At 41.5% G+C, this 16384-nt stretch overlaps 1 protein-coding gene across 1 annotated transcript; it reads right to left on the bottom strand.

The window, feature by feature from the left end:
• Window positions 1-11373: 11373 nt before the first annotated feature.
• On the bottom strand, window positions 11374-11862 carry LOC107039346 (ribonuclease H1-like). The gene has a single exon (XM_015258912.1). It carries the CDS (start codon window positions 11860-11862, stop codon window positions 11374-11376), a length of 489 nt encoding a protein of 162 aa, XP_015114398.1.
• Window positions 11863-16384: the final 4522 nt, after the last annotated feature.

Raw genomic sequence — 16384 nt, 5'->3', positions numbered from 1 at the left:
GCTCGTTGTTCCCAAAAAGACGGACACATTGGGAAAGGTGAAATTTCGCGTGCTGGTGGATTTTCGAGGCTTGAGTGCGGTCGCGATTGGTGATTCATTCCCATTACCCAACATTTCTGATATATTGGATCGTTTGAGTAATGCCAAATATTTCTCAACTCTGGATTTGGCCTCAGGTTTTCATCAATTCCCTGTAAAAGAAAAAGATAAGTGCAAAACTGCCTTTTCTACACCTTATGGGCACTATGAATTCAATAGATTGCCTTTTGGAGTCAAGGGCGGGCCTGCAACGCTTCAGAGGCTACTGAATTCTGTCTTGGCTGGAGTTCACGGAATGCGGTGTTTCGTCTATCCCGATGACATCGTGATTTTTGGACCAGACTTGCGGGAGCATAACAAGAGGCTAAGGGAAGTTCTGCAGCGCCTGGAGAATGCGAACCTGGGACTTCAACCCGATTAGTGCAATTTCTTGAGAAAGGAAGTTGTGTATTTGGGACACATAATCACCAAGGATGGAATCAAGGCACATCCTGGTAAAATAGAGGCAGTATCGAATTTTCCAGTACCCCAAGATCAGGAGGAAATAATGTTCTTCTTGGGTCTAGCGGGTTACTATCGGAAATTCATCAAGGATTATTCAAAAATCGCTAAAACCTTGTCCGAGTTGCTGAAAAAGGATGTATGCTGGACCTGGGGGGAGAGAGAGAGAGCAGAGCGCATTCAAGACTCTGAAGGAGGCTCTGACTACAGCACCAATACTCCAGTATCCAAATTTTGAAAAGCCATTCTTGCTGACTACAGATGCGTCAAACAAAGCTATAGGAGCTGTGTTATCGCAGGGGGAAATAGGCAAGGATCTCCCGATTGCCTATAGCAGAACCCTCAACAAGGCACAGCAAAACTACAGTACCATAGAGAAAGAGCTACTGGCCATTGTTTGGGGGGTTAATCACTTTCGACCCTATTTATACGGACGGAAGTTCACTGTAGTTACCGATCACATGCCCTTAAGATGGATATTTAACGTCAAGGACCCAGGATCAAGGCTTGTACATTGGCGGATTAAACTAGAGGAGTATGAGTATGAGGTCGTACACAAGCCTGGTAAATTAGATACCAACACTGACGCGTTGAGTTGAATCAACGTTGTAACTCTAGCACAGGCAAAGACAGAGATGGAGAGAGTGGTGCACTCGGACTCTGACGGCGGGGTCATTACACCTGCTGAGGATGAAATTCTGGAAATACTACGGGAATACCACAACACGCCGATTGCTGGTCATCCTGGTATAAAACGAATGCATGCCAAACTGAAGCAGAAATATTATTGGAGGGGAATGGAATCTGACGTGGAGAAATACGTGGCAACCTGTGAGGAGTGTCAACTCAACAAGCTGGGAAGAGCCATACAGTTTCCCATGATAGTCGGAGAAAGCCCTGAAACAACTTTTGAATAATGTGCCATGGACATAGTTGGTCCATTGTCTGTCATGAATGCTGGGAATAAGTACATCTTGAAGTTTCAAGATGCTCTTACAAAATTCAGTAAGGCTATACCCATTCCAGATCAAGAGGCTAATAAAATCGGGCGTGCGTTCGCCGAGAACTTAATCTGGGAATATGGCACACTACAGAGATTGCTCACGAATCAAGGACCAAATTTCATGGGGAAATATTCAAGAATGTCTGTAAACTTCAGAGAATTAAGAAAATTCAGACAACGGCTTACCATCTGAAAACTAATGGCATCATTGAGAGGTTGCATCGCACTCTAGCGGAGTATCTGAGAAGCTTTATCCAAGAGGATCAGACGAATGGGGATACGTGGCTACCATATGCAATGTTTGCGTATAACAACACCCCACAGCTACAAAAATGACGCCTTTGGAGCTGATTTTTGTCAAGCAGCCGCCCCGTTTGACATATTGCTACGATGATTTTGCTTAGGAATTTCGAGGCAGATTGCGTGCAGCTCACCAGGAAACGAAGGAGACCCTTGACTCAGTAAAAGGTCAATCAAAAATCCAATATGACAGGGATGCAAAGCCAATGGAGTTCGAAGTTGGAGATAAAGTTCTCTTAAAAAACGATGTTTTGTGACGCGGAAGAACGAAGAAGTTGACGCAGCCCTGGATAGCTCCATATGAGGTCGTCGAGAGGAATTCTGATGTCAACTAGACAATTCGAAGTGGAAATAAACAGAAGACGCAGAGAGTCCATGTCAATCGACTTCGGCCCTTCATAGAGGCATGACTATATGAACCCTTGCCTCGGAAAACTCAACCCTTCGTAGACCTGAAATTTTCTTATCTAAGGGATAAGGAACTTTTCATGGACGAAATGGGATTGACCTTACAATGCGTTTATTCAATTAAACCATTAATTATAAGGTTCAGTTATAACACCGTAAGAGTTATCGGAGCGTCGCCCGTGCCAATTCCCTCCTATGAAAAAGAAGCCTGGGTAATCCCAACGATAGAATTTGCAGTGGGGACACTTCGTCTTACTGTTGTCCAGAAATTGGGGCACATGGCAGGTTTGAGGCACTGGAGCTTCATTGAAAAGACCACGGAGATTGAAGACATCCGCTACGCTGGTCTCGACGTCGGAGCGTACTGGGAGATCCCAAAGGGCGTTAAGATCCGTGCTGTTAGGTATTCTCAATTGCTTGACCTTCTCCTTAAACTCCAGATTCACATACCCAGGATAGTGAGGGTATTCGTCGCAGTGGAATAATCCAAAAATAGGAGGAAATTAGGAGAAATAGATGCTTGAAGAGTCGAAAAGGAACCGGGTAGCATGGGAGTAGCAGAGGTATTTGGACTTACCAGATATCAACCAGATATAAATATGAATGCATTCACCGAATGCTTCAAATACGGGTGTTTTTTGACGGAACGTTTCGGACGAGAAATGAGAGAGCCGAGCGATCCCACACACTTCGCGGCGCAGATCTTAATCGATCAATACGGATGCTAGTACGCAGTGGGTAGTCACGAGGAAGATATCCAAATTGCTCGCACTTGAAGCATCCTCTAGCAGCTCCAAGAGCGGTTGATGACGGGCGAGGTCTTGCTCAACCAGATCTCTCGTAGATACCGCAGTTGGAAGACGTTGCACAGGCGGTGAAGGGACAGTTACTAGAGACATGTCCAACAATTCCACACTCGAAGCACTTCCTTCGATTCATCTTGATGATTTGGTTTGTTATAACCTTTTCACTCAAAACGTTGGAGGGAACTGTAACCGGGTGGGGGCGATGAGCACTTTTATATCAAAGGGTGTAACGTCGACAAGCATGGCTGCCCTCATGTCAAAATCACTTGGACTCAACGAACGCCTTCGGTTCAACCACCTTTGATTTGGCAAAGCTACGAAAACGAATGGATTTCGCAACTCTCTTGATGGTGCTCATGCTAGGAAGCATGGTAGTTAAAGTACGGGGGGAGGGGCATGGGATTGAAAAATTAATTCATACTCCTGGAATTCATTTTAAACCGATTGGGAGGTTGCATTTAACTAATCAGATATGGAGCATAGTTGCGTCTACGGATGTTTCACCCTGGTTGCCAAGGGCCGATCAGGTTCATCGGCACCTTTACCTGGTTAAGGAGCCCGTACGTAGGGCTAGGAAGAGTGGAGATAATTTCAAGTTCATCGTGGAAAAATGGATTGAGGACTTTGCGGAGACAAAGGACGTAATCCTTGGGATGTTGAGTTCTACCGAATCAACCAAGAAACGGAGAGGGCTCATAGATAGCCTAGGGACTGTTGCCAAATCATTGCTTGGTACCATGGATGCCTAGGATGCGTAGGTGATCAACGAGAGACTCCAACACCTAGAGGATGGTGTCGAAAGAACTTTTAAGAGTTCAGCAAAGCAGCTGGAAATAATAAATTCAACCCTCTATCAGCTGGGGCATACTGAGGAGATGATTGAGAAGAATGACGGGATTTTGATGCAATTCATGAAAGAGGCTGTGGGCGAGGTAAATCGGGAAAACCGGGGATAATGAATAAAATAAACATAGATGAACATCTCATGATATTAGAGGCCATCTACACTGGAGTAAACAGGGATGCTGCAAAGATCAAAAGACTGCTGACTGACTCCAGGGGGTTGGTGTTGGATACAGGGGTGTTCACAGAGAAAGGCTTAGTCACCTTCCTCAAAACTGTTTACTGTTTAAAGTTCAAGCATTCGAGATCTTGCTGACGCATGGAATTCCTGTGCGGACATCGAACGGGTATGCCTCATACTTGGAGGCGAGAAACGAACTGATGTTGATACACGGAGCGACGCAGCAATACGTGCCAATGACCCAGGAACAATTGAAACACTGCAAGCGAATTCAGGGATAATACCTATGCACCGAATCTTTTCCTGTGCAAAAGGTGAAAGCTACAAGTCCATGTGGGGTGCAAATGTATATGAGTCTGGAGAAGATGCTTGACACTTGCCTGGTGAAACCCCTTCGGCTTCAAGGGCTCATCCTAATAAAAATGAGGAAGAAAAACGCATGGTTCTATGTAACTCCAGAACCTGAGAGAGTAGTAATCACCTGTGGTGATAAGGAAGTACAGGATACTTTGGAGGACTCAGCAATCCTGCGATTCAAAGACTTCTGTGAGACAGTTGCTTCCGGCTTCACTATAAGAGGCCGGAAATCACATGAAGTAATGTTCACTGCTCATGTTCACCCTAGATTAAACTTGACATTGGATGATGAGACCGTCACTCAATTAGAGCAACGGAAATTCAACTAGAGTTACGTTCAGCTCACCAACGTTGTAGGGAATATGAAGGAGCTGGAAGGGCTACATTTACAATTGGAAGCTGAGACGAGGAATCTAGATATAATACAGGAGAAATTCGACTATCGAGAATTTCTCACGCACCCTTCCTTGATATTCGCCGGAGTGACGGTGATTCTAGCAATCTTAGGACTGACCATTTACTGCTGGTGTCGGAAACCATGGCCAGCGTCCGGCAGGAAAGCAGTAAACTTCAGAGTACCATAAAAAAAATATATTGAATCATATTGTAAGAATGTTAATGTAAAAAGTTAATCATGTATTGTATCGATGAATTAGGGTTAAAAGAGGAAATTTCTAAGGGTAGCAATTTTCTTCCCTAGCAAGGAGGGATGTTGTGCTCCAAAATAACGTCATGAAATTCCTCTGTTGATTCGAATAACATGAGGACACGAAAGTGGCATATATTATTCGAAACAAAACAGGGAATGAAGAAATATAAAATAACGTCGAATATTCCTGTTTCAAAACCACGTATATTCGACGAATATAGACGTCGAAGAGCCTAGCACCACTACTGACCCAAAGCAACAACAGGAGCTAGCTATAGAAGAGAAATTACTCCTGATCTAATTAAACTTCCACCACTCCATCTAGTGACAATAATTGAATTAATTAACTCTGTTATTCTGATGTGAGACAATTAGGTGTTTGTGATAGTTTATCATGACTTCATTCCACAAATCAACCCAATTTATTGTCAGACTCACACTCACTCGAGACAATTTTGATTCTCAATAGCGATTCAATACAATGTGGATTAAAATTTTGAGTTTATTACCAACGAATCTAATTATACTTCAATATGGATCACAAATGAGCGATAGAAAGTTGAAGAAGGCGTGCCCGCGCTCTTGGTATGGAAATAGTCGGTTGAAAATATTTATCTTCTACCTGGTCCTGACCAGTCCCACTCCATATTTCGGCAAATATGACTTGAGATCTCTCCAAACACATTCGATGTTCTCCATATGAATGTTTTTATCGTGAGAATTAACAAACTGATATTTGTGATTCACTCTATAGTGGATTAAAGCACCAACTCTCAGGCATCGATAACCAGCCCAATCATCAGAGTACACTATACTGCCGGGTTCTACGTGTTTCACTATGAGAAGCTATAACGTATTGCGTTTCCGATTTGGAACTGGCGTTACAAAGACAAGTTTGGTCTGTCTATCATAAATACCGAATAGCCATTTTCCCTTGGCCTTGGTTCCTCTGTTATACTTTCTCCGTCCTATACGGGTCTCATCTACCTCAACAACTTGACCTACTCCCCGCCCCAACCACCTACTCACCTCGATATCGTATCATGCTTTAAGCATGAAATTGATTCTATTACCCCATAATCATGTGGTTTTCTTGGACAACTCATGCTCCATCCGCAAATTCTTTAGAGTAACTTGCTCTGGCAGAATATAGTTGGATATGAGTCTAAATAAGTTGCAAATGTTGATTTTAGTGTTGGCACACAAAGATTCATTGAAGACACAGAGTTGAGTGTCATACTGTCTCCTGACTCGTTTTGCTTGCCTCTTTTTCTTCAAATAAGTGTTTCTATATCTCCATAATTGAGTTTCAAGATTATATTGCATCGCATCACCACATTTGCTACAGTTATTATGTGATCTTATCACTCCTTTATTAATTGAAAATTCAATTACTTTTTTTCTGGAAGAGGCTAATAACAATGAGATTATATTGAAAAGACATTTTTCATCTAATAGTTTTTTTTTGCACTATTTCAATCAATTTCTTACTCTTCTCATTGACGCAAATTAATTTGAACTCGATAATATTTATTTTTCATGTGAGAGTGACCTTGTAGACATTTACCCTTGAAGCACCATAAAAAATGTGGTGGTTAGGTGTATAGAGGCACAATAGTAACTGGTGGTTGTGGAATATAAAGGCATTGTATTTATCGCAGCGATATGTGTACATCGAATATATAAATCGGACTGAATTCAACTGAGCTATTCGTCGGGGAGCGTGCAAGTTTAAATACTTTCTGTTATGGAAGGTTCGAGAACCGTTCAGAAATCTCGCGAGGGACAAGGACAGAATGACGCCCGTCTCGAATATGATGGTATAGAATATTCGAGACGTGTTAATACACTTTGAAGCAACAATTCGTTTGTGGCTCGCGCCACAAAAAATGGAAAGATTCTGAAAAAATGATGGAATGAAAAGAACATGAAAGTTAAAAGGGCTGGGTGAACGAAATTGTAAATTCACTAATTACAAAGGGGAAAATAGAAAGTTGAAAACGAAATGCAATGAGCATGAGAAAATGATCAAGCCAGACCATCTCGCAACGTCGGCTGGAAATACTCTTCTCTTGATACATCAATATTTTCATGATTTTATGCGCATCTCATCGACATAGCTCTCCTAATTGTGTTCCGACATATCGGTAATTGTTGAAATATGGTCCTTGTTCCTCTGGCTCCCTCAATAGCCCGGAAAATCGGTGCATTTCAGATTTCATTAAAATTTTTCCCTTCTTCAATCATTCAATTTATAACATTTTCGCCTGCATTTTTCATTGAATTTATTGGTTCCGAATTGAAGCTTTGTAATCATTGCCCCTATGAAACTGCGCCAAAAATAAGTTTTGTTTGATTTTTATGGAAAAGTGGAAGTTAAAAAAAAGAACAATAAATGAAAAATAAATAAAAATAAATGAAAAAGAAAAGAAAGTCAAGAATGTCAAATAAATGGGTATAATGCGCAAACAGATATCTGTAGAAAAATAGTTCTCAATAGAAAAACGATTTTTACGAAATTTTCTATAAAATAAAAAATCCGTAGAAGCAGGACCCACGTTCTTGGCGTGGATCAGAAGATGAAGGATTATATTGATATAGACAGTGAATTGAAAAACTCCGCGCCAAGAACGTTGGTCCTGCTCCTACTGAGTTTTTATTTTATGGAAAATTTTTAAAAGGATCGTTTTTCTATTGCGAAACTATTAGGTGTACAAATAAGTTTTAGGACACTTTGCAAAAAATTTCAAATTCATTTTCGAAAAAAAGTGAAATACATTTATTCATCAAAATAATCTCCATCATTTTGAATGACCTTCAGCCATCTGTTCACGGATGCCTTCCGCAAAGAAAGTTTCATCTTGCGAGGCGAGGAAGTTTGTTATGTCCGGAGACGTGTCAGCGTCGAAGGACACTTTTTGGGTAGAATTGTAAATTACGGGAAAATAACAATCTAGAATTTTTGATATAAAAATATGGGAAAGCTAAATTTAGAAAGGAATTGTTAAGCCAGATACTTTTATATTTTGATTTATATTGAACGACGCTAGGTGTAATTTATCTCTCTTACCTTGGTTTACGTTACTAATTTTGAGAATCGAAATTGGGATACTGAAAGGATGAGGAATATTTGAAGTAAGGAAATAGTCAAATGACTCCGAGACAATTTTTATGTTCAAAAGTAATCTTCTATAATTTCGACTTTGTTGATAATTACAAATGAAAAATTTACAATTTGAATCGTGTTTGAATTGTTGAATTTTGAAATTGATATTAAGTTAATATTTTATCCCTGGAAAGTCTTTTTACCAAGTCCGATAGTGGATGNATTGGGATACTGAAAGGATGAGGAATATTTGAAGTAAGGAAATAGTCAAATGACTCCGAGACAATTTTTATGTTCAAAAGTAATCTTCTATAATTTCGACTTTGTTGATAATTACAAATGAAAAATTTACAATTTGAATCGTGTTTGAATTGTTGAATTTTGAAATTGATATTAAGTTAATATTTTATCCCTGGAAAGTCTTTTTACCAAGTCTGATAGTGGATTACTTTGGTTTTCAAAATGGTTGAAGGTTATTGATAATTGAACTTACAGTTGATGATGGTTTTAGTAGTAATCCTTATATTTCTAGTTGTGGATCCTTCAATGACACAAAGGTTTTTCTCCACCAGAATTAGAGTTTTCTCTGATCCTATTATGGATACTTCCTATTGAATCACTTTCACCCACTCGTGTATAATTTAACAAAGTTCGGAAAAGTGTTTTTAAGTGAGAATGTCCACAATCACGGAAGCCTAGTTAATTAGTCCTCTTACAATGCAAGAAACACTACTACTCTCGATTTTAGGATGCAGTATCCCTGCGCGACTTTCTTTCACTCAGCTATGAACTATGTTCAATAACTACCACTCCCGATAACCGTTTTCCAGGCGAGTTATGAGTAGCGGGGACCGAAAGAGACAGATCGATTCCGTCAGTAATTTCCACCAAGTCAAATTAACGCTCCGACGATTGCTTCTAGACTGCTTGTAATTTTGATTTTGGGGAGTGAATCGGTTCTTGGTCGATACACGATTTTGCTTTTGATTGGTGGAAATTATGGCGTGATTTTCCCACTTTTTATGCTTGGGGGGAATTGACCTGTTGGGTCAGCGGTTTTAGGCGCGCTGGATTTCGCACTGGCGATTCTTCACCTGCGGGGTGTAACTCTGTTGAAATCGCGAGTCCACTAGCCTTATATTGGAATATGTTATTTGTTGATGCTGCACTTTTCGGGTTCTCGGTTGACGATGTGGCATTGGATAGTGAGAATAATCGGGAAATTGTGAAGGAAAGCTATTTCATAGATTTTTGGACATTACAGCCCCCGCTCAGAATCATTGTTCTATTTATGTGGAACTGATTTTGAGATGTGTGAATATTATGGTTTGATTGAATTTTTATTATTCTCGCTGGACGTAATCGTCTACTTAGCATTTTTATGCTGGCTTTGTTGTCTGGAGGAGGTGATCAGGTTTCTGTGATATCGGTCACTGGGTTTTCGGTTACCTCTTATCTCCGGATGTCAGTCAGTGTGTCACTGTTCTCAGGAGGTGTTGGGCGTCTTTTCCGAAGGATTTTCAAGAGTAAAATAGCTTAGAGGGTGTGTTTTTGAGGGAGTGAGTCAGTTTTTGGGTGACATGAGCTCGAGGGTGCGCACCAAGGTGGGTGTATTTTCTGATGTTTCATTTGGTTCATTTATTGATTTAGTTATATTTGGATTCATGTGGATTATTATTATTATTTAGGGTCGTCGGATTCGTGGAGCTCCGAAGGAGTTGAGGATTTTGTTGTCCAGGTGTGATGGAAAGGGTCCGAATGGTGTTGAGGTTCCACGCGGGCTCTTACCTTTTGTGGGATTGGTTTTAGAGGAGGACCCTGATCTTTTCAAGTTGATAGACATTTTTAACGACAAGTTCTTCTTTGGGAAGGTCGGAGGGTATACTTTCAGAAAAACCTCTAGGAGGAAGGATACGTTTGGGTATACCGATTATACCGCAAAGGTTGTGACCTTCTCGAGGTTCATGTTTGTGCCTGGTTTAAGCCGATCGGTGTTAGTGAGAACAATTTTGCATGAGATGATTCACTGTTACTTGGACTGTATTGGAGCTGATAGAAATAAGAATGCGAATCACAAGGGGGTGTTCCAGAGGGAAGTTGCCCGTATCAATGCGGTGTTAGGATGTGACATTTTGGATGAAGGGTATGTGGATTGGGAGATATTACGGCCCTTGTCGATGGATAAACTGTTCGTTTGTAGTAGATGTGGGAGAGAGCAGATCCGAACTGTGAATCGTCCACCAGAGCCTGGGCCTTTCTTCCCTTGGTGTGCCCAACATCAGGCTGATTGTGGGGGTGAATTTATTTTAAGGTGATGGGTTCTTCTATTGTGATTTAGGGGTATCGAGATTTATTGATTGGGTTGGAAAACATTTAAAAAAATAATTTTGATTTATGTTTTTAGCCCGTCAAGTTAGCTTCACGTATTCTGCCATTGGTGAGGGTGAAGGTGGGGGATGGAATGGCGCACTATTTTTGAAAGAGCGGGCCATAATAACTGAGATGATTAACGGATCGTAGGGGGCCAATTTTGGGGACTTTGGCCCTTTGTCGGCTAAGTATTGGCACATAGTCGGTGAAGTCTACATTAATTTCTGAGGTTTTTCATAAATGATTGATGGATTTGAATTATGGAGAGTGGCAGAAATAAACCGTTCATAGCAAATTTAAAAAGTAACTGCATTATTTCGGATCGCGGTGTGGACATCCTCTAACATTAATTACCCATGATTATCCTACTTGCGCGGGGTGCTTCTTTATATTTTAAACCTATATCCGTTTTTCTTTTTGTTCGACAATTTGATAGACGAAGGATAATAATGAATGACAGTAAGGAAATTATATATATATGTGTATCTATTTATGTATATAGATCTATAAGTTCCGGGGCAGTTTACATATACTGGAGGGAAATGCACGTGCCCGTAAATATATATATATATATATATATATATATATAGATGAAATTTTGGGTTCAAATTTATTTTTTTATTTTTTTATTTTTTTTTTACTTATCTGTTAAACTAATTAGACGTAGTTGATGGTCACTTCCGAACTCAGAGGTATTTCTACGGTGGACCCTGGTGTTATTTCTTGAATTACTGGTGTAAGGGCTGGAAGTGCTGCTCTTGGTCGTCTGGTAGATATTGTAGGTATTGTGATGGTTGGCATCTCNTTTGTTTAGGTTGCAGAATAGATTTTTGACCCAATTTTAGCCAATTCATCGGCTTTTTCATTTCCGTGGACCCCTTGGTGCCCAGGAGTGTATTCAAATTTGACCTCTAATTGATGCATGAGTGTGTCGAGCTCTTTTAATAGTTTTTGATTCACGACAGGTTTGGCTTTGGCATTCAGCCATCCATTTCCTTTCCACTTAGGTAGGTGTTCAGTCATGTAGCTGATTAGGTATTTCGAATCGGTAAAGATTTTGACTCGTCTTATGTCATGTCGGAAGCACAATTTGCAGGCTTCTATTGCAGCAGCAGTTTCTGCGGTGATGTTGGTGATGCGTTCCGCTACAAGGGTCTTGTGGGTGTTCAAAGGGTGTTTCTCTCCGAACCACACTCCTATTCCTCCTATGGCGTTGGTGGTGCCATTATGGGAGCATGATCCATCTACGTAGACGTGGGTCCAATTGCTATTTGGATTTGGTTGACTGGATTCTGCCATTCCTCTGTAATAAGACATCGGAGAGGAAATAATTTTTTTTTTTTTTAGTTTTCTTCGCAGGGTTTTAGTTTATTTGGGTATTTCATGAACCGGTGACTGTCTTCATTCTCCAGGTAGACATTTCCTTTTACAGTGATGTCTACAATCTCGTGGGGTCCAGTATATGCTTGGTCTAGTTTCCCTATCTTAGGTTCTTTTTCAACATAGACGAATTGACCAATTTTTAATTCCAGAGGTCTCGAGGTTTGATCATATATCCTCTTGGAATTTAATTTGGCTTTCTGGAGTTNTTTTTTTTTTTTTAGTTTTCTTCGCAGGGTTTTAGTTTATTTGGGTGTTTCATGAACCGGTGACCGTCTTCATTCTCCAGGTAGACATTTCCTTTTGCAGTGATGTCTACAATCTCGTAGGGTCCAGTATATGCTTGGTCTAGTTTCCCTATCTTAGGTTCTTTTTCAACATAGACGAATTGACCAATTTTTAATTCCAGAGGTCTCGAGGTTTGATCATATATCCTCTTGGAATTTAATTTGGCTTTCTGGAGTTGTTGAAACGCAATGTCACGTATTTTGTCGAGTTTTGTGATCAACTCGATCATGTAATCTGAATATGTTTGTATTTCGCTGCGTTCTTCGTTGAAGTTGGAAGGAATTCTGGCTGGTCTCCCATAGAGTAATTCAAATGGAGTGAAGTTTGTTGCACTATGGATCGTGGTATTGTATGATAACATAGCGAACGGAAGGAGGTCGTCCCACTGATTGAACTCATCTGTGTATGCCTTGAGATATTCGGCAAGCACATGGTGGCTCCTTTCCAAGGCTCCATTGGATTGTGGTCTGTATCCGGAGGTAGTGAGGTGATGAAACCGTAAGAGTTTACTTAACTGGGCGAAGAGTTTACTTAGAAAGCTCGTTCCTTTGTCGGATAGAATTATTTTCGGGCATCCAAACTGAGCAACATATTTCGTAGCTAGTGCATGAGCGATGGTATGAGCTTTGATATCCCGAAGTGGAACAGCGACACTGTGCTTCGAGAAATTATCTTGGATTGTGAGAATGTGGCTATTCCCCTTTGATGTTGTTGGAAGAGGGCCCACAGTGTCAATCGAGATTCTTTCAAAACATTCGCTGGGGGTTTCCGTTATCAGCATAGGTTGTCGAAATTTCACCCTTCGGATTTTCTCTAGTTGACAAGTTCTGCATTTTTTTATGAACCTTTCGACCTCTTGTTTCATCCCTGGCCAGTAGAATCGCTCTCGAATTCTGTTGAATGTCTTGACTATCCCTTTATGACCTGCCGGTAAGGTTTCGTGGCACTCTTTGATTATTTCAGGTCTCAGTGCTTCTGGGGGCATTCTGACGGTTCCATGGCACAAAGTGATGGTGATTGGTTCCTCTTGGAATTCTTTTTCCAGAAAAAAATGAATTCTCAGATCTTCATCGATTTCATCTCCCTGGTTCAGCATCTTTATTTCATTGATTTGATATTTCATCAAGGCTTCTCTCAGGTTTTTCAAACACGTTTTGAGATTTTTATTTTTAACTCTCTCAAAATGCCACTGTTTCACAATAAGGGTGAACGTGAAGAATTTCCCACATTTGGTCACTATTATTTGACCTACTTGTGGTTTGAGTTTTCTGATGTGGTCCAGATTGATAAAATTCAAGTCCCTCAATAGTTTTGTGTTTTGCTTGGTTGGTTCCGCATCAGCAGCAAGAAAGTGCACTAGATTACCTCTAGTAAATGTTAGTCCATCTCTGGACTCTTGGATGTTAGATGCTGTTACGTAGGCATCATCACGAGGGATGCTGCTCATGTCTTCATATCTTGTGTCTTCTAACGTAGAATCTCGTTTCGGTTGGACCTTTTCTAGGTTACTTTGGACGGATGACGATGGCGTGACAGACAATGGTTTGGGTAGCTCTTCAGAGAAAGAGGAAACCTTGATGGGACCTTTTTCCACCCCCGTTGACTCATTTCCATCTTCAGAGAGTTCGTCAGTGAGGTCGATGAGGGGTTTGGATCGCCCTTCGAATTCAGCTAGTTTCTGTTCGAATAGACGGGTGGACTCGTCTAGTTCCTCTAGGAAGTCGGTACTCAGGCTTGTTCTTTTCAGCTGGTATAAGGTGGGTGGTTGATAATAATCCCACTCCGGGAAACTTTCATTTTGAGTTTCCTCAGCCTTCTCGAGGAGTTTTTCAAAGAGCTGTATACCGTTTGATGCTGTGGTTTCAGCCTCAGTCACCTCTTCATCCTCATCGTCCTGTTCTTCCGTCAGGGTCTCAGATTCTATTATTCTTGAATTTAGCGGCTGATACAGCGAGGTATCTTCGGTCTCGAAGACATCATCCTCTAGGGGTGTCCCTTCAAGGGATACATTGGTTTCATCAAAACTTTCTTTTGTTGTTTGGAAGGTCGCTGTACTTCCTGAACTTCCATTCTCATCACTGGGTAGAGAATTTGTTGGACTTCCTGAACTTCCTTTTTCATCGTTTGATCTTGGAGGGGGATCCACTATGGGTTCCACCGGAATTTCAGGTGCATCTTCTGGATCGTTGGAAGTGGACGTTTCTGAAGGTTCTGTACCGACAGTCTGTGACGTCTCGCTGAGAGTTCCAGTATCGGTTCCTTGAGTCTTCTTCTTCAATGCCGACCGATATTCTCTGCGGTCTCGGTAAGATATAGGAGTCCTCTTACCAGCGGCCAATTCAGTCATTCGTCGTGTTCTGATTCTGTCTGCTACTGATGTGCCTGAACCTGGTTGAAGAGCTGCGTCAGGTTCTGAGTGGAATTGAACTCTACGGTTATGATTTCTGTTTGATTGAGGTCTCTTCAGAATGGAGTTAGGTGGCTTGAAGGTCGGTAAACATATTGCGATCGACTTCCCTTCAGATTGGTCGCTATCCAGAGGATTTTCTGCGAAAGCATCGGCCAGTTGAGCTTTCTTTTGCTTCTTGATTTCTACATTGAAGTCGTAGTCGTTCAAGAAGGTTTTCCATTTTATTTGCCTTGTGGTGGGATTACTGGAGTCCATCAACCAATTTAGGGCAGGGCTGTTCGTGATGATAGTGAAGTGTACGCCAAAGATGTAGGGTCGAAACTGGTCTACTGCATACACCACAGCCAAACAATCTCGTTCCGCTGGGGTATAACGGGTTTCTGCTCCTCGCAATGTTCTAGATGCGTAAAGGATTGGATGTTCGTCTCCTTCCTCATCTTTTTGACTTAATATGCCACCTAGACCCTTCTCAGTGCTGGATGCATGTACGATGAACGGTTCATCCATGTCTGGATGATATAATAATGAGTCTTCAGTTATAGCGGTTTTCAGCAGTTGGAAAGCCTCGGTCTGGTGTTTGGTCCAGTCGTACTGAATATCCTTCTTCAGTAGATTGGTAAGCGGTTCTGAGATTTCAGCATAGTCTTGAACAAACCTGCGGTAATAATTGCTAAAACCAAGGAATTTCCTCAGACCATGTAAGTTGGTTGGTTTTGGCATGTCAACGAGTGCTCTGATTTTCGAAGGATCTGGATGGATACCCTCTTCGTCGATGATATGACCCAGATATGCAACTTCTTTCATAAAGAATTTGCACTTATCTGGTTGAAGGGTCAGTCCATTTCCTCTGAGACACTCGAATAGATGTTCGAGCCTTTCATTGTGAGCTTCGAACGTTTTGGAGTAAACCACGATGTCATCAAGATATACATACAGCTCGGTGCCTTTTAATCCTGCAAGAGCATGGTCCATCATCCTCTGGAAGATTGGTGGTGAGTTTTGGAGACCAAAGGGCATCCGTGCGTATTCATAATGTCCATCTGGACCAGTGAAAGCGGTTTTTTCACTGTCCTCTTCGTCCATTTCTATTTGATGGAAACCACTCGCGAGGTCGAAGACGCTGAAGTATTTCGCGCCTCCGAGTTGAGACAAGATCTCGGAGATGTCCGGAAGTGGGTAGGAGTCTCCGATGGTTTTCTGATTCAGATTACGGAAATCGATCACCATTCTCCAACGTTTCTTTCCTTTAGAATCTGCCTTCTTGGGGACGATCCATAGTGGAGAGTTGTAGGGCGAGATCGAAGGTCTGATGATACCCTGTTCTTCAAGAGTTCTGCATTGCTTTTTAATCTCTTCTTTATGTTGGTTCGGGAATTTGTACTGGCGTTTGTGGACGGGTTTGTTATCCACGGTGCGTATTTTGCATTTAAAATGTTTCGCCTTCCCTAATTTATCTCCGGGAAGATGAAACACATCGTCATATGGAGTGGTTAGCTCCATAACTTTTTTTCTCTCAAAGTGTTTGAGGTCTTGCTCGGGAAGTGCTTTGGCGATGTCCAAGGCTCTCTGATGGGTATCCTCTGTTTCCTCAGGGGATAGCGCCATGTTGCAAACTGCAAGATTATTGCCGGGGCAATCCATTTCTTCGTCGAAGGGTTCGAGACGTTGCGGAGGAAGTATGAGTTCGATTGGTTCTTCCGTGGTGTTTATGGCAACCACGCAGGCTACCCCTTCTGTCACTGT

Source organism: Diachasma alloeum, unplaced genomic scaffold, assembly GCF_001412515.2.
Source record: "Diachasma alloeum isolate Michigan unplaced genomic scaffold, Dall2.0 Dall_scaffold_00297, whole genome shotgun sequence".
NCBI lineage: Eukaryota > Metazoa > Arthropoda > Insecta > Hymenoptera > Braconidae > Diachasma > Diachasma alloeum.
The sequence above is the reverse complement of the archived record's forward strand: the minus strand, read 5'-3'. Positions and strand labels throughout refer to the sequence as shown.